The 18,463-nt window shown below is 37.1% G+C and overlaps 1 protein-coding gene across 1 annotated transcript; it reads right to left on the bottom strand.

Annotated features, from left to right (window-relative positions):
• Positions 1–13,527: 13,527 nt before the first annotated feature.
• On the bottom strand, positions 13,528–14,463 carry LOC109439404 (olfactory receptor 4C15). Its single transcript, XM_019719709.2, has one exon. It carries the CDS (start codon positions 14,461–14,463, stop codon positions 13,528–13,530), a length of 936 nt encoding a protein of 311 aa, XP_019575268.1.
• Positions 14,464–18,463: the final 4,000 nt, after the last annotated feature.

Raw genomic sequence — 18,463 nt, 5'->3', positions numbered from 1 at the left:
TGTTTTAACTCTTCCCTTGTTATTATACTTTCCATAGTTTCATTATCAATTTAATAGTATGATAGAGTATAAATTTTTATAAGAAGCACTTAGTTGACTATTTGTCAATTGAGATAATATATATTATTTCCAGTTGTCACTTTCATAAACAACAATTTTACAAACAACTTTAGAATAATTTCCCAAGTATGATATTGCCGCACCAAATGCTAGAGATTATCATTGCTATTGATAAGAATCAAATGTTTCCAATATTTTATATACTTATTAACTACATTTTATTGTAGAATAATTCATGATCATTATAAAGAAGAATGTAAAAGAAAATATTAAAATCACTCTCAAAATTATTCGATTCTATATTCCTATTCTCCAGAAATAACTCCTTTTGGTTTCTCTATGTCTCATAATATGAACTAAGTTCCAGCCTTTGCTACTTCCACTATTATTATTTTGATATTTTTCTGTATGTTATTTCTCTTTTTCTGTGACTTTTTTCTTTTTTATATGGTCAAAGCTATAATGTCGCAATTTTCATTTGGTTTGTTTAAAATATTCTTAAGATGATGGTTATTCTCTTTTCTTCCATAATTCCTTAATTATCTTTCATTTCAAACATTGAATGAAAATTATCTGGAGTTATGAGAAATGTGAAAAATACTCCCTTGTTCTTAATAATTCAATATATTTTAATATTACCAAAGGTAAACTCATTAATGGTGTAAGGCACTGTGTAATTGGTATTAGAAGAATAGAAACCATCTACCAAGCGAATAGTATAAATTCCCAAAGGAGAGGTTGGCCAGTGAAAACTTCAGAATAATGTTATGAAATGAACTATGACAATAACTGAAGAGAATCAGGTTTGAAACCAGATTCTCTGAGATGCAGACAGTCAAAGGCAGAACTGAGAGCCGGTTTAGCACAGTGATCAGTACAAAGACTGTACCACACTGCCTGACTCACACCTCACCCCACTGCCCATTGTGGTGTGATATGTAACTTGTCCCTTGATATCTCCGGGCCTCACCTTGTTCACCTGTGAATACAAATCATAAAGTAACCTACATGTAGGGTCGCTATGAAGGTTAGACAATTCAATACGTGCAAAGCACACAGAGGATTCAGGTATGCAGCCCCTGCAGTTGGAGTACTAATTTTCATTGTGTTACTGGTATTGATTTTCTAAGTGGTACTTTCCATTGTTCAAAAATATTAATCCAAATTATTCATTTTACCCACAACACAGCTGCACAGCTGTTTTAAACTTTAAGTTCCTTTGCTGAGTGACTGAAAACATATCAGCCCTATGGATCATGCTAGTTTTCTCATGATGATCAGAAGCTAGTAACGAGAATTCCAAATACTTTTAATAGATATTGAAAAGTAAACAAAAACAAGAAAAGAAGATGTCATAAAAATGGTGGTGTGAGGTGAGCCTCTTGAAATCTCCCCTGGAATTTACAGCAAATTGAACAATTATAACTCCACAAAGGACTCCCTGCACAGCAGACAGGCAAGACTAAGAAGCACACTACTGAAATCAAAATTGTGTGAGTGGGGGAGGAGGGAAGGGAGAAGTGCAGAGACTGGGCTGAGCAGACAGGGGACGCAGACCTAGCTCAGTGTTCCAAGCTTGCTGCATCCCGGAACTACCGCAGCTGCGGGAGAGGGAAGAACTCAGACTGCTAGGGATCTGCTTATGGCCCACAGGGCTGAAGGGACAGCATAAACACAGCTGAACCCAAAGCTCACAACAGAGACCTCGGAGAAAGTACTGAAGGAAGAAGGCTGAAAACAGTGGTTTAAGCCCTCACTGGAGAGCACAGAACAGAAGCCTTAGGCTCGGAGCCTAGCCGCCCCCTCCCTACCCTCCCAGAGCTCACACTGCCCCCACCTGCCCAGTGCTAGATGAGGAACAGTAGGAATGTCAGATCAGAAGAACAGAATATTTGCAGTTCTGAGAACTGTGGTCTGCAGACATGTACTCGCAGTCCAACTAGTTCTGGCAAAGGGGGGGTACCATGGAAGCAGGACTGCCTATGGTGGTGGTCGCCACCATTGTGCTGGGCCACCTCTCACAACCCACCCCGTCCCTGTCCCCATCTATTGGGGCCGATCCCTGCAGGAGTGAACAGAGCTGCTGAAACACGGGCTCTGAATCAGATGCAGGAAGAGCTTTGGAACTTCAGAAGCTTACCACATCCCCCCACAGAGGCAGCACCCTATGACCCAGGTGAACTGTACACAGAGGAGAAGCCTACCTTCCATGGAATACTGCCATTGTGTGAGAAGCTGGAATAGTGCAGGGAATGTATAGCACTACAGTGTGAGAGAGAATAAAAGGCTGCAGTCAGAGAGAAAATAAAACATTCTACGGTCATCTACTGGAATACAAAAGAAAGACCTCTTTCTATCAACCTGTTGCAGAACCCACTCATGTAGATGTCTAGGAAGAGAAATAATAAATCATTAATGGCCATGAATAACAAAAATAACAAGACAGCTCAGGAAGTAAATGAAAAGTCTCCAGAAAATGAACTTAAAGACATGGAAATATGTGACTTAAATGACAGATAATTCAACACTGCAGTTCTTAAAAACCTCAACGAGATGCAACAAAACACAGACAGGCAGTTTAATGAACTCAGAAACACAATCAAAGAACAAAATGAACAACTTACCAAACAGATCAAAATTTTTTAAAAAGAACCAAATAGAATTTCTGGAGATTAAGAACTCAATAAAAGAAATGAGTGAAATAGCCAGTTTAGGTAGTAGAGTTGACCAGATGGAGGAAAGAATCAGTGACATCAAAGATAGAAATCTGGAAATGACATGGATGGAAAAAGAAAGAGACTTGAGACTTAAAAGAAACAAAAGAACTATACAAGAACTTTCTGACTCCAATAGAAAAAGCAATATAAGAATAATGGGTATACCAGAAGGAGAAGAAAGAGAGAAGGGATCAGAGAGTATATTCAAACAAATAGTCGACGAGAATTTCCCAAACTTGTGGAAAGAACTGGATCCTAGAATCCAAGAAGTAAATAGAACACTTAATTACCTCAACCCGACAGGCCTTCTCCAAGGCACACTGTATTGAAGCTGTCAAAAATTAACAACAAAGAAAGAAACCTCTAGGCAGCCAAGGAAAAGAAGACGGTAACCCACAAAGGAAAGCCCATTAGATTATCATCAGATTTTTCAGCAGAAACTCTACAAGCCAGGAGGGAGTGGAACCAAATATTCAAACCATTGAAAGAGAGAAATTATGAGCCAAGAATAATATATCCAGCAAAGATATCCTTTTGATATGAAGGAGGAATAAAGACCTTTCCAGACATAAAGAAGCTGAGAGAATTTTCTAACACAACCTGGACTACAAGAAATACTGAAGGAGGCTATTTGACCAGCATACATAGGGATAATTTGTGACATCCAAAACATAAAACGGGGGTGGGGAGGCGTAAAGTTCTGAAACGTAATACGGGAATGGAGAAAGTAAGAATGCAGAAGAAAATGGAATAATCTAAATATCAAACTTTCTTTTACATAAACTTAATGGTAACGATCAAAAAAAAAAAAAAAAAATCCAGAACTGAAATACATAATAAAAGAAGAAACAGAGGGAAAAATCATAGAATCCCACCAAACAAAAATAATAGACAACAACAAAAAGAAAGAAAAAATGGAGCCACAGTCTTACCAGAAACCCAAAGATAGAATGATAGGAAATCCTCACATATCAATAATCACTCTAAATGTAAATGGACTGAACTCACCAATAAAAAGGCACAGAGTAGCAGATTGGATCAAAATACTAAACCCAAACATATGCTGCCTCCAAGAGACACTTCTCAGCTATAAATAGAAACATAGACTCAAAGTGAAAGGGTGGAAATTGACACTCCAAGCAAATGGTATCCAGAGAAAATCAGGTGTAGCCATACTGATATCAGATGAAACAGACTTCAGCATACAAAAAGGTAACAAGAGACAAAGATGGACAATTCATAATGACAAAGAGGACTATACAATAAGAAGACATAACAGTCACCAATATTAATGCCCCCAATCAGGGAGCACAGAAATATACCACTAACAGAATTAAAGGGAGAAACTGACCAAAACACAATTATAGTAGGGGACCTGAATACATCATCGACAGCTATGGATAGATCATCCAAACAGAAAATAAAGAAATAGCAGCCCTAAATGACACATTAGACGAAATACACATAATTGACATTTATAGAGCACTTCATCCTAGAACATCAGACTATACATTTTTTTCTAGTGTACATGGAACATTCTCAAGGATAGACCATATATTGGGACATAAAACTAGCCTCAGCAAATTTAAGAAGATTGAAATCATACCAAGCATATTCTCTGATCACAAGGCTTTGAAATTGGATGTAAACTGCAAAAGGAAAGAAGGAAAAACCACAAATATGTGGAGATTAAACAACATACTTTTAAAGAACAACCGGGTCAAAAAAGAAATAAGAGGAGAAATCAAAAGATACATAGAAACAAATGAGAAGGAAATACATCCTAACAAAATTTGGGGGATGCAGTGAGAGCAATTTTAAGAGGGAAATTTATATCATTACAGGCCTATATCAAGAAACAAGAAAAATCCCAGATGAATAACCTCATGTTACACCTTAAAGAACTAGAAAAAGAAGAACAAATGAAACCCAAGGTCAGCAGAAGAAAGGAAATAATAAAAATCAGAGCAGAACTAAATGAAATAGAGAACAAAAAGACAATAGAAAAAATTAATGTGACAAAGAGCTGGTTCTTTGAAAAGATTAACAAAATTGACAAACCCTTGGCTAGACTCACTAAGATAAAAAGAGAGAAGACACTAATTAACAAAATCAGAAATGAAAAAGGGGAAGTTATCACAGATGCCACAGAAATACAAAGGATCATCCAAGAATACTATGAAGGACTATATGCCACCAAATTCAATAACCTAGAAGAAATGGAAAATTCTTAGAAACATATAGCCTTCCTAGGCTAAACCATGAAGAACTGGAAAATCTAAACAGACTGATCACCAGTAACGAAATTGAATCAGTCAACTCTTCCAGAAAATTGAAGAAGAGACAGTACTCCCTAACTCATTTTATGAGACCAACATTATCCTGATACTAAAACCTGGTAAGGACAACACAAAAAAAGAAAACTACAGACCAATATCTCTGATGAATACAGATGCAAAAATCCTAAACAAAATTCTAGCAAATCAAATGCAACAATGCAGTAAAAAGATTATCCATCACGACCAAGTGGGGTTCATCCCAGGGGAATAAGGATGGTTCAACATACACAAACCTATCAAAGTGATACATCACATAAATAAAATAAGGAAAAAAATCACATGATTATATCAATTGATGCAGAAAAACTGTTTGACAAGATACAATATCCATTTACCATTAAAACACTTAATAAAATAGGTATGGAAGGAAAATACCTTAACATAATAAAGGCCATATGTGACTAACCATCTGCTAATATAATAACTAATGGTGTAAAATTGAAGCTCTTTGCTCTATGTTCAGGAACACGACAGGGCTGTGCCCTATCACCTCTGCCTTTCAACATAGTTTCAGAAGTCCTTGTCAGAGCAATCAGGCAAGAGAAAGAAATAAAAGGCATCCAAATTGGGAATGAAGAAGTTACATTGTAACTCTTTTTGACAAAGGAGCAAAAAAACATACAATGGAGAAAAAAAACAGCCTCTTTAATAAATGGTGCTAGGAGAACTGGAAAGCCACATGCAAAAGAATAAAACTGGACTACTATCTGTCACCATGTACCAAAATTAATTCAAAATGGATCAAAGACCTAAGCATAAGACCTGAAACAATAAACTGCATAGAAGAAAACATAAGTACTAAACTTATGGACCTTGGTTTCAAAGAGCATTTTATGAATTTGACTCCAAAGGCAAGGGAAGTAAAAGCTAAAATAAATGAATGGGACTACATCAAACTGAAAAGCTTCTGCACAGCAAAAAACAAAAATCATCACAAAATAAAGTGGCAATCAACTGAATGGGAGAGGACTTTTGCAAACAACGCCTGTGATAAGGGGCTAAAGTCCAAAATACATAAGGAACTCACACAACTCAACAACAAAAAAACAAACAACCCAATTGAAAAATGGGCAGAGGACCTGAAGAGACATTTCTCCAAAGAGGACATACTAATGGCAAATGGACATATGAAAAAATGCTCAACATCACTAATCATCAGAGAAATGCAAATAAAAACCACAATGAGATATCACCTCCCCCCGTTAGAATGGCTATCATTCTAACATCTATCATTTGGTTCCTCAAAAAATTAAGAATAGAATTACCATACAACCTAGCAATCCCTATTTTGAGTATCTACTCCCAAAATTTGAAAACATTTAGTCATAAAGACATGTGTGCTCCAATGTTCATTGCAGTTTTATTTCCGGTGGCCAAGACATGGAAACAACCAAAATGTCCTTCGATAAATGAATGGATAAAGAAGTTGTGATATATATATACACAATGGGATACTTTTTGTTGGTAAGAAAAGATGAAACAGTACCAATTGACAATGTGGATGGATCTTGAGATTATAATGCTAAGAGAAATAAGTCAGGCAGAAAAAGTAGAGAACCATATGATTGCACTGATATGTGGGATATAAAACCGAAAACAATGAAAGAACAAGACAAACAAATTAAGGAGCAAAAACTCATAGACATAGACAATAGTTTAGGGGTTGCCAGAGGGTAAAGGGGGTGGGGGACTCTAAAGAGTGTAAAAGGGGTCTAATATATGGTGATGGAAAGAGAACTGACTCTGAGTGGTGAAGACACAATGTGAGATATAGCTAATGTATCACGGAATTGTACACCTGAAATCTATGTAATTTTACTAACAATTGTCACCCCAATAAACTTTAATTTAAAAAAAGTAAATAAAAAGTGCATAACAGCTTCAATGTGTGGAGCCCTGGTGAGAGGAAAGTAGAAATAAAACAGGCTTTTCGTTGTGTATAAGTCTGGGATCCAAAGATATGAAAATCAAAGGAGTGAGAACATTTGGAATAGAGGACATGAAATCAAAGTTTCTATGGATATAAGGCAAATGTTGTATCAGACAAATAGAGAGATCAATATGAAAGCCCTCATTTAGCCTCATTCTAAAGTTGTAGTAGAAAAGCTTGGAAACTAAGTTTTCCTCCCAGCCAAAGGCCATGAAAGCCAGGTTATTTAGCTTGAATATATTTTTATTGGTAAAATTTAAAATTTGGAGGCATACAAACCATGAGAGTAGATGGTATTAAGATTTATCCAGCACCTGAGAAAAGATATCACGTATACGCTCAGGCCATCTATTCTCTGAATTTTCCATATCTCATGGTAGCTAAATGACCTTCCATTTCTATCTGTATACAGGGTATACCGTTCAAATGCCATCATCTCAGCAAAGCCTTCCAGGTTTTTCCAGTCAAATCACTTTCTTGTTAATGGCCTTCCAATTAAGATGTGTGTGTGTGTGTGTGTGTGTGTGTGTGTGTGTGTGTGTGTGTGTGTACTGAATCATGAGATACCCAATTATAACCTTCTCTCTTTTTTGCCTTAATATCTTTTGTTATTTGATTTTCCACTATCTCATAAGGCAAGTTCACATTGTCCTATTTTGTGCATTTCAGGCTAAGCCAGCAGGCAGAATTTAGCAGAGTGTAGTCAGAGAGGAATCAGCCCAGAACTCAAACCTTCATGCTCCATGGCAATCTCTCTAACACTCAGTCCCATATTGTCATGCAAAGCATCAGACTCCATGTAAAGCCAAGAAACCATAAACAGGTAAAGAAAACCACTGCCATTCTCAGTGCATGTTCTGACTATCCAATGGATGCACACTCAGGGTGGGTCAAAGAAATCAGTATTTTATATGTATATTTGAAAAACAATAGTGAGGAGGAGGGAATAGAGAGGGTAGAAGATTAGAAGATGATGGCAGGAATCAGAGTCAAAGGGGAAAAAATATGATTGTGGGGAAAAGCTAGAGAAGGAAGAAGAATCAAGGGCTGCGACAGGGAAAACCCCACAGTGCAAGGTGCGCAAAGAACCATGTGAGGGAGAGAGAGAAATTTGCCCTAAGATTTCACTAGATGGTTTTGTTTCTCTCCTCCACTCCTCATATTAGCCTTTACTCCAACCCCTGAAAGAAGATGTGATTTTTTTGGCTATAAGCAGAGATGGCTGGTGGATCTTGGACAAGCAACATTAATATCATTATTAGGCTAACCAGTATCATAATATTACACAATCATAGTATCATCAGTATCAATGCTAACTGGTCATAGATTATCAGTACGCATCCCTATTCTTTTCCTGACCCTAAGCTTTGCAAATAAGAAATCTGTAGCTATAGGATACTATACCTCCGCCCCCTTCAATGTACCCCCTGATTCAATGAGAAGGAGGCCTGAGACAGTGCTACATCAAGCAGACGCCAGTGAAAGCTGGGGAACCCTGACACACCAGAATCTTCTCATAACTGTGGGAAAGTATTCCTGGAACATTAGGTTTTTCAGGAGACAGAACTGGATGATGGCAACTGCCCAAAAACCTAGTCCTGAATGGGAGGCAAGAAAAAGGAAACAGTTTGGTTGGACTTAAAGACTTACCTTTTTCTTATAAAAAAGGAGGGGATATTCACTAGAGACCTCCCAGTTTTCACTTTGTTAATTCTGACTTACTTGGAAAATGAATCATGTGCAATCTGGTTGCAACATATAAACTGTACTTCAAATACACCCATTTAGCTTTCTGTTGCAGGATCTATGGGGAGGGGATATACTCCATGGATAGACAACCCCTCCTAGAAAGCCTGAATTAGATTCTTCAAAAGGGTATGGAAAACCCCAGCAGAAAGTTTCTTACTTCTACTCTCAGAACTTTCTAGAATAAAAAAGGAAATAACCCTACTATTTTGTGATAGAAATATCTCTAAAACCAGCTCGGTTACCTCAAAACATTCTCTGGCAGTGCACATGAATGAAATATTTCTTTTTCCTCCATCAGCTATTTATAGGGATGGCATATAACTTCACAGGTGTCCAGCCTCGGGAGACAGGAGGACACCGCCCTTCCCATGCAAGACTGAACAATTTGCTCAGTGAGCTAATTAGCGCAGTTAACCCAGATCACAGCAGATCGTGGGCCAATTAACCCCATACAAGGTGGTGAACAGGCAGATTCTCCTCTCCTGGTCCATCCTACAGGACACCTCCCACGTCACTTACCAGGTGCTCCACCATGCACCGTACTCTAAGGAGCAGCATGCTTTCAAAGGCACACTGAGGCACAGACCACTAAGAGTAACCAAAGGCTCTGTCCTTTTAGTCAAATCTTTTCTAACGGCAAAGCTCTGAGCCCAGGCAAGGTTCAAGTAGATGTGTTTGAATATAATTGAATTCTAGCTCCATTATTTGTTTCTGTGACTTTAGGAAGTTTCTTCTCCTAGTTTCCTCTTCTACAAAATGTTATTGTTAGATATAATAATTATAATAAACCCTAATGATACTGATAAAATATAATATGAATAGTTAACATGAAATTATTCTAATATGAATTATGCTAATTTAAATTTCTATAATTTCTCAAATAATTTGAAGTCAGTAGGTAATGGAAGGGAGAAGAGAGGGAAAAAAAGAAAACAATTTTAATGCCTTATTTTTAAATCGATTCTTAAGGTACAATTTGCATACAATAAAATGCCCCATTTTTAAATGTACAGGAAATGTGTTTTGACAAATGTATGCAACACATAACTACTATCAAATGGTAGTAGTTTAATAATTTTATTCTTCTGTTCAAAGACCCAAATTTTGGCTTTGTGTGTGTTCTCTTCACATTTATATTCCATTTTTTCTTTTTTGCTTCTGCTCTTTTTATTTGGTGTTATAATATGGTTTCTGCTGAGGACATGAGGCAGTCTGGGCCAAGCTTCTCGCTTAGCTTCTGGTGGTTTGTTGGCAGTCTTTGGCATTCCTTGGCTTGGAGATGCAGCACCCCAATCTCTGCTTTCATCGTCACATGGCATTTTCCCTGTGTGATGTGTCTCTGTGTCCAATTTTCTCCGCTTTTAAAGACACCAGTCATATTGTATTCGGGCTCATCCCAGTGACCTCATCTTCACTCCATCATCTGCAAAGACCCTATTTCCAAATAAATGAACATTCACAGCCACTGAGTGTTAGGACTCCAACATCTTTGGTGGGGGAAGGAATACAACTCAGAACAAACTGTATATAGCCTCTAGAATTGGGGAAATGTTCTGAGAGAAAAAATGCTTATGACTGAGGCTCTTCCAATTTCCTTGAAAAGCTTGCTGCTGTGTCTGGCCTCACCCAGCCCCAGAAGTACTCTCCACCTGTGGGGAGCCCAGATACCCAGCCTCCTGTCTACGCCCAGAATTAATAATGCTCCCAGAGTAAAGTGGCCACAGAATTCACCTCACTTTATTGAAGGTTTGTCTCTCTGGAGACTTCTCCCATTCAGTTTTGGTTGTCTCCACTACCTCCTACAGGTGATTTATCTATTGCAAATGGCTTTCAGCATTTTTGGCCACAAGTTATTGAATCTCACTGAGGAGCAGAAGCCCATTTCTATATTTTATTAACTTTTTAAAATTAATTCAAGAAATATTTACTGGCCACTTACTATGTGCCAGATGCTCTTCTAGGCACTGGGGATTTAACGGTAATTTTTTAAAGACACAAATCCCTACCCTCATATAAACTGTATTCTAGTTTACATACCCAAAAAATGCAAAATAAATAGCTATATGACATGTTAGACTATGATGAGTGCTAAGGAGAAAAATCAAGCAGAGATGGAAGAATAGGTGGTAGAGAATGTTAGTGGGTGATAGTTGCAATTCTATGAAGTAGTCCGAAAAGTCATTCTTGAGAAGACACGTTTTAATAACAAACCAAAGGAAGTGAGGAGGTAAGTCATGCATACATATGGAGGACAGATAATTAAGACACAGATGACAAGCTGTGCTCATCTCCACCTGAGGCACGATGGGAGTCTTTGAAGTCTATTAAAAATAGGTGACATTTGTATGGTAGATAGAGTCTTGGCTGCCCCACTTATCTGTTATGTGATTTAAGCAAGTATCTCAACCTCTTGAATTGCCAATTTTCTCTTTATAAAAGGCACCTAGTAATAATAATTATTTATTTTAAATTATTCATATTAAGTTCTCCCATTTTTAATCCTATCTGTTTTTAAATCACTGAAGAGAGGAAGGCAAGAAAGAAGGAAAAGGGAAAGAAATTCTTGAATACTTGTCTATGTGTTTTCTTTTTATTTTTAAAGATCTATGCCCTTCCACCTACCAGGAAGAGTTACTGTGTTTCCTCAAAAATAAGAACTCACCAGACCATCAGCTCTAATGCGTCTTTTGCAGCAAAAATTAATATAATACCCTATCTTATATTACATTGTATTATATAAGACCCAGTCTTATTTTACTATATTATTTTACTTATTTACTATATTATTTTACTATTAATTATATTGATTTTTGCTCCAAAAGACGCATTAGAGCTGATGGTCGGTGAGGTCTTATTTTCGGGGAAACATGGTAGATCTTTGCTTTTCAATGGTTGCCAGCTGTTGAAAATGAGATAGACTACACCATCACATTACTTTCCAACCCAGAAAACCATGTTACTACTGAGTATTCTGGCCTAAGAATTGCCTGCAAAGTATGACATGGTCTGCTAGGTATCTTCAATGAGGAAGAAGTGAAAGGTGCAGAGTAAAGATAGAAAGAGAGAGACAGGAGACCAAAACTGAGGTGAGAGGATGCCAGGAATAGGTTGCACCATCTGTCGTACTTTGCTGAAGGGTCTAGGGACAACTAGCAAGACCAAGTGTCTCAGAGAAACATCATGAAGAAAGTCACACCCCACCACTTGGCCTTTTTGTTACAAATGAACTATAAGAACCCTGAGGAAAGTTTTTGGTGTGTTACTTAATGTCCTTGTGCCTCAACTTCCCCATCAGTGAAATGGGAATATGAAACCCTATCTTTAAAAACTTTCTGTTAATATTAAAACATACAACATATGAAAAGAAAGAATCCCTGGGTCAGAGAAAGTCCAGAGGAAATATTTATGCTTTTATTAATTCTCCTTAAACATGAGAAATTGAGGATCAAAGAAGGGAACAACACACATAAAGTCCAAGAGCTAATTAGTAACAGAACTGAGCCTAGAAACCAAATTTCTTAAGTAAAAGTCTAAATCTCTTTTATCTTAATAAGATACACAATAATGTCATAAGACTTCTTGGCCTGGAAAACAACAAAAGCCAATGAATGGGTCTCTGCAAATTTGTGGCCATACACAATTTTATTTGGATCACAAATATTTCCAGAATAAAAGTCAGATCACTGACAGCAAAATTTACTTTTGCAAAGAATGGAAGAAGGACTAGATAATGAAGAATGAGAGAGTGGGTAAAGAACAATGGCTTTATTTTCTATTTGAATTTTTATACACTATATTTAAATTTGATATATAGGAAAAATAACTAGAATATAAAATTTATTTTAAACACTCTGCTCTGTGTTACATCAAAGCATGCATTATAGTTGTCATCAGGGTCTAAGGGCTAATACCAGCAATACGTACATCCTTTGCCAAACTTGACACTTTAGTGTGTGAATGTTAAAGAAAGGTCTAAATATGATTATGGAAAGATACCTCATTTATTCAACAGCTATTGACTAAGCCCATACGTTAATCTATTCTAGACACTAATGATACATCCGTGAACCAAAGAGGAAACAAAAATTCTCTGACTCATAGCTTCCAGTTTAGGAAAGGACACAGACAAAAAATAAAAAAGTATGAAAATTATATAACATATCAGAAAATGATAAGTGCTTTCAATAAAAATAGATACGGAGGAGGTCTGAAAGCCAAGGTGTGAGATGCTATTTTTCAAAGCACAGAGTAGTCATGTGATACAAAAATACCTACAGTGAGAATGCTTGGATCTCTTCCCTTTCTGAGTTCTAAGTTTTTTCTTATCAGTCACTGATATCAAATATCCTAAATATAAATTTCTATTCTCTTGAAATAATTTGAGTAAGTTTCTGTTCTTAATCTCTAAGGTATTTTTGTCTTCCCTCCACAAAGCACGAAATGAATGACAAGAGGTCTGCTAAGTAATTTCTCTTTTCCTTCTTTTTTGATCTTTAGATTCTAAGTAAGCATGAAATTCAACTCTTTAATTTACACATGAAGATACTGAATTGTCAAATCACAGTTGATAAGTCATCTAAGGGTGAAAACATTACTTCCTGACACATGTTAATGGTTTTTATATTGCATTCCATTACTTCCTGTCAAATGAGGCCCATCCACAAAAAGTTTTATCTAAAACAATTAAGACATTTTTTACTCTTAAATTTAATTTTTTTCAAAGTTTAATGTTTTATCTTTCATTACAAACCCCCATTATTCTGTCCCACACTTTCCTCATGGCATTTTTCACTTCCTTGTTCCGGAAGGTGTAAATCAAAGGATTGAGCAAGGGAGTTAGGATGGTGTAAAATATTGCCACCATTTTGTCAAAGGGCAAAGCAGATGGAGGTCGGGCGTACACAAATATGCATGGGACAAAGAATAAAACCACAACAGCAATGTGAGAGCCGCAGGTGGAGAGAGCTTTCCGCTGCCCTTTAGCACTGTGGGTTCTCAGAGAGAGCAAGATGACACCATAGGAGACAAGCAACAAAGAGAAGATCACGATGCAGATAAACCCACTGTTGGCGACCACCAAAAGGCCCAAGACGTAAGTGTCAGTGCAGGCAAGCTCCAGTAGTGGATACAAGTCACACATGAAGTGATCAATGACATTGGGGCCACAGAAGGGCAGCTGGAAAGTGAAGAGAATTTGGATCACGGAATGCAGGAAGCCCCCTGTCCAGGCCACCCCCATCAGAATGCCGCACAGTCTCCAGTTCATGGTAGAAGAGTAGTGCAGAGGCTTGCAGATGGCCACATAGCGATCATAGGCCATGGCGGTGAGGACAATCACCTCTACCCCAGCAAAGAAGTGCTCAGCAAAGAGCTGGGTCATGCAGCCTTCAAAGGAGATGGTTTTCCTCTCATACAGAGAGTCCACAATCATCTTTGGGGCGATGACGGTGGAGAAGCACGCATCCAGGAAGGACAGGAAAGCCAAGAAGAAGTACATGGGGGAGCCCAGGAGCGCTGGGCTACTGCCTATGGTCACCACAATTAGCAAGTTGCCCCCGACAGTGGCAATGTAGCTGAATAAAAATACAACACATACTATTTTCTGAACATTGGGATTCTGTGAAAGCCCTAGGAGGACAAACTCGGTTACAAAGCTTTGGTTTTGCATGATTTCCAAGGAAAAGTTAAAAGCTAGTACAGTAAGCATGTACAATCTGCAATTATGAGAAAAGACAAATTCACCTCAGAGCAGTTTAAGGTATTATAGTCAAAGACGAGTTGGTGCATCCACATGAAAAATTAACTTATATGCTTCTATCGTAAGTGAGAACACAAAATTAGAAATTTTTGAAGGTGGTCATGAGAGGTCAGGCAGAATGAAGGCGGAGATAAATTACTAAATACGTCAAAATAGCCAGAGCTTTAATATAGGAGAAGGGAAGCATGCACATTTGATAGGAATGAAAAATAGTTTTTATCTCAACTGCCAACTCTGGTCACGGAGTAGTGGTTTCCTGGAGTGACCTGCTGAGAAGGATTCTGAAGGCACATCCAAGTTCTGAGGTGGGAGGGCTGTAATTAGTCACACCTGCCTTTAGCATGGAATGGGAACATGGATGACCTGGGCGCCATCCCTGATCAGGAAACTGCCTTATCTACAAGTAGAAGAAGAAACAACCCCAGTTTAAGAGGTGCTTGAAAATCACGACAACTTTCCCAATTATTTGTTGTATAGTCTGAATTGACTTGGACCTTTATGATGAATTAATTCATTCCCTATAAAAGAGAAAGATGTATGGGAAAGTGTCTAGCTCTATACCAACACGTAACAAGTATGCATGTATCGAATTGGGGTTTTTTCTTCATTTATCATTTAAAATAAGAACAGAAGTTTCTAAAAAGATAATAATACCTAGTCATCTGTCGTGATGACTAAGTTAAACAATGCAAAGAAAGCAGTTGTTCAGGTCTTAGGGAGTGGGAGACAGTTCACGTCATGTCTCATCCCTATTTTACTGGCCAGCAATTCCTTTGTTCATGTTTGAATGAGGCCCCTTATAAAGGACACAGAGGAAATGATGCCGAGTCAAGAAGTAACGTCCTGTTATTACAGATACAAATTGGCTACAAGCATGTAGGTAAGGAATAGAAATGGTATACTGAATACAGCCAGAGTGTTGAGATGTTTTAATTATTTACTAGTTATTTATACTACGTGGTCCAATCTGATCAAGTACAACTGGCCATTCATATGACTATTGTACACTAGGGATGTTCATACATAACTTACTTGCTCATCTCACAGGATTATGAGGTCAAATTGGCAAATGTAAAAGTTGCTTATGATAAATGTCCTCACCAATTGTAGTCACTATTCACTCCCTTAAAGAGTCAGCAGTCTTACCCACAGAAAACTCTTCCATGAGTCACCCCGATAATTATTCCAACTTTTGAATTTGTTTTCCATAGCAAGACAACAGCTTCCAAGAATGACTGTGTCCGCACCTGTACATATCACAGAAATTTATTCATCAAATGCCATGTGTGTGTACATATGCATACAATCTGTTTGTTAAATAGGTGAATAAAATCAATGAGGCTTAGCATGAAAATTAAAAATAATCTGATTTTGTGAAATCCACTTAGGGCTAAGGAAAACAATTTATAATACTGATAAAACTAAAAATATATACAATTGTGTATACTAGTATCTGTCTTTATGTTTACTTTAAAATAACCATTTCCATAATGTTTCCAGGGTACTAGACGTTCTTAAACAGTGCCTGCAGTATGAACGCCATATCCAGCTACAAGCTTTCACCAAGAAAACAGGAATATAAAGCAAACCCTGTAAGGTCACTGGTTCAGTCACCAACCATTTATTAAAAAGAAAGAATATTAATGTATGATCCAGCAGTGATCAGCTTATCCTATGGCCAAAGGAGGAGAGATAATGAATTGAAATAAGTACATCAGTTCCAATAAACAAACAAACAAAACAGAAACAAACTCATAGCTACAGAGAACAAACTGATGGTTACCAGATGTGAAGGATGTTGGGGGACTGAGTGAAAAAGGTGAAAGGTTTAAGAAGTACAAATTGGCAGTTACAACATAGTCACGGGGACATAAAGTGCAGCATAGGAAATATAGCCAATACTATTGTAATAATTGTGTGGTGTCAGGTGGGTACCAGAATTAATGGAGGAATCACTTCATAAGTTGTATAAATGTCGAACCACTATGCTGTACTCCTGAAACTAGTACAATATTGAATGTCAACTGTAATTGAAAAGTTAAAAAAATATTTTCAATAAAAAAAGTAAAACAGAGGGGAAAAAAAGAGCATCAGCTCCAGATAAGTACATAGGTTCAAATCCAGGCTCTTCTACTTAGTTATATATGTGATGGAAAAGTTACTTAAAATTCTGAAAGTCTCGAATTCTACTTCTGTAACTGGGGTAATAACATTGCCTACCGTGTTTCCCAGAAAATAATACCTAGCCGGACCATCAGCTCTAATGCGTCTTTTGGAGCTGAAATTAATATAAGACCCAGTATTATATTACATTATATTATATTACATTACATTATACCCAGTCTTATATTAAAATAAGACCGGGTCTTATATTAATTTTTGCTCCAAAAGATGCATTAGAGCTGATGATCCAACTAGGTCTTATTTTGGGGGGAAAACGGTATTAATAGGGTTGTTGTGAGACTTAGATAAGGCAATTGACATAAAAACAGTTATGCAGTTAGAAGCACAAGAGAATATCACGGTAAGTAGTGAGAACAATCCCCCCAAGACACTGACACAGAGCAAATCATGACAATGTTTTCACCCCTAACTCCTGCTTTCCCATGACCAAGGCTGGTAAGTACTTTTACTCGCCCTTTTACTTATTCACAGATATGAAATATTTTTGGTCACAATGCGGATGTGGTATTGTTTAAATGTGCAAGATGTGTAAATGTCCTTTAAAATCCCTGAATAAATTACTGCGGCCCTCAGACGTACACGTGTCCAATGATTTTTCAGGTAGTTTCATTGTACAAAGAAAACCAGATCGGGCGAGGAGGTGCAGAGGAAGACCAAGGCTCCCTATGAATCTAATAATTAATTCTTGGGCTCTCCAATTCCGTTATCTGGGGAGTTCCTAAGAGTAATACCATTTTTTCAATTGAAACGTTCATTAGATATAAGCAAATCACCTCCTCTTTTTTTCAGATAAAAGGCAGTTCCAAAGTTAATGTTAAAACTTTGACAATGGAGAGTACAGTGTCCTCAGAGTTTACCACAGCAAGGCTTATGATTTTAAGTCAGTTCAAAGGTAATTGTCCTAAATGCAATGTGTTATCCTAGAGTGAAACCTAGAACAGAAAAAGGACAGTAATAGAAAAATTGGTGGCATCTGATTAAAATCTGCTGTTTCATTAAGAGTAAAATATCAATATTCACTTCATAGTTTTGACAAATACATTCATGGCGATGTAAGAAGATAATACTAGGGAAAACTAAGTGAAGAGTATACAGGAACTCTCTATACTGCCTTGGAAACTTTTCTATTAATCTAAAATTATTCCAAAATAAGAAGTTAATTAAAAATAATATAATAATTGTTCAGTTTCTGCTATCAAAAAGCTGGCAATTACAGCTTGATCACTTAATAGCCATGTGCCATTGAAAAAGTTACTAAGCCTGAGCGTTCTCTCCCATGAAATCTATGTACCAACACTAGTGTGAGCTGCCTGGTCCACGAGAGTCAAATTAAGACAGTTATTATGAACATGCTTTGCAACGAGTAATTCAAAAGGAAGATGTGAAATATTGATATCAGCATTATTTTTCAGCAGTGTCTACACACACAGAGTGAGCTAGAAAATTGAATGAATCCTAAGAATAAAATATGTGTTTTAAAATCATGCTTTTTAAATTACACTAATTCTAAAATCGCAAATAAACTACTTCATTCATGTAATCCTTTTGGAAACATCTTAGCAAGCATTTCCAGAATCATAGACATGTTTGTATTCCTTATACCAGTAACACAAACCTAAAAAAATTTTCTACAAGTGAAATGAGATGGTATACGTTTTATAATGGAAACTTGTGTGACTTTTATTAGAGAAAATTTAGAAATATCTAAAATGTTCAATAATAGGAG

Source organism: Rhinolophus sinicus, linkage group LG06, assembly GCF_036562045.2.
Source record: "Rhinolophus sinicus isolate RSC01 linkage group LG06, ASM3656204v1, whole genome shotgun sequence".
NCBI lineage: Eukaryota > Metazoa > Chordata > Mammalia > Chiroptera > Rhinolophidae > Rhinolophus > Rhinolophus sinicus.
The sequence above is the reverse complement of the archived record's forward strand: the minus strand, read 5'-3'. Positions and strand labels throughout refer to the sequence as shown.

Excerpts from the sequence above, each read along its gene's own strand:
- LOC109439404 (XM_019719709.2), bottom strand. The coding sequence starts at position 14,463 with ATGCAAAACCAAAGCTTTGTAACCGAGTTTGTCCTCCTAGGGCTTTCA.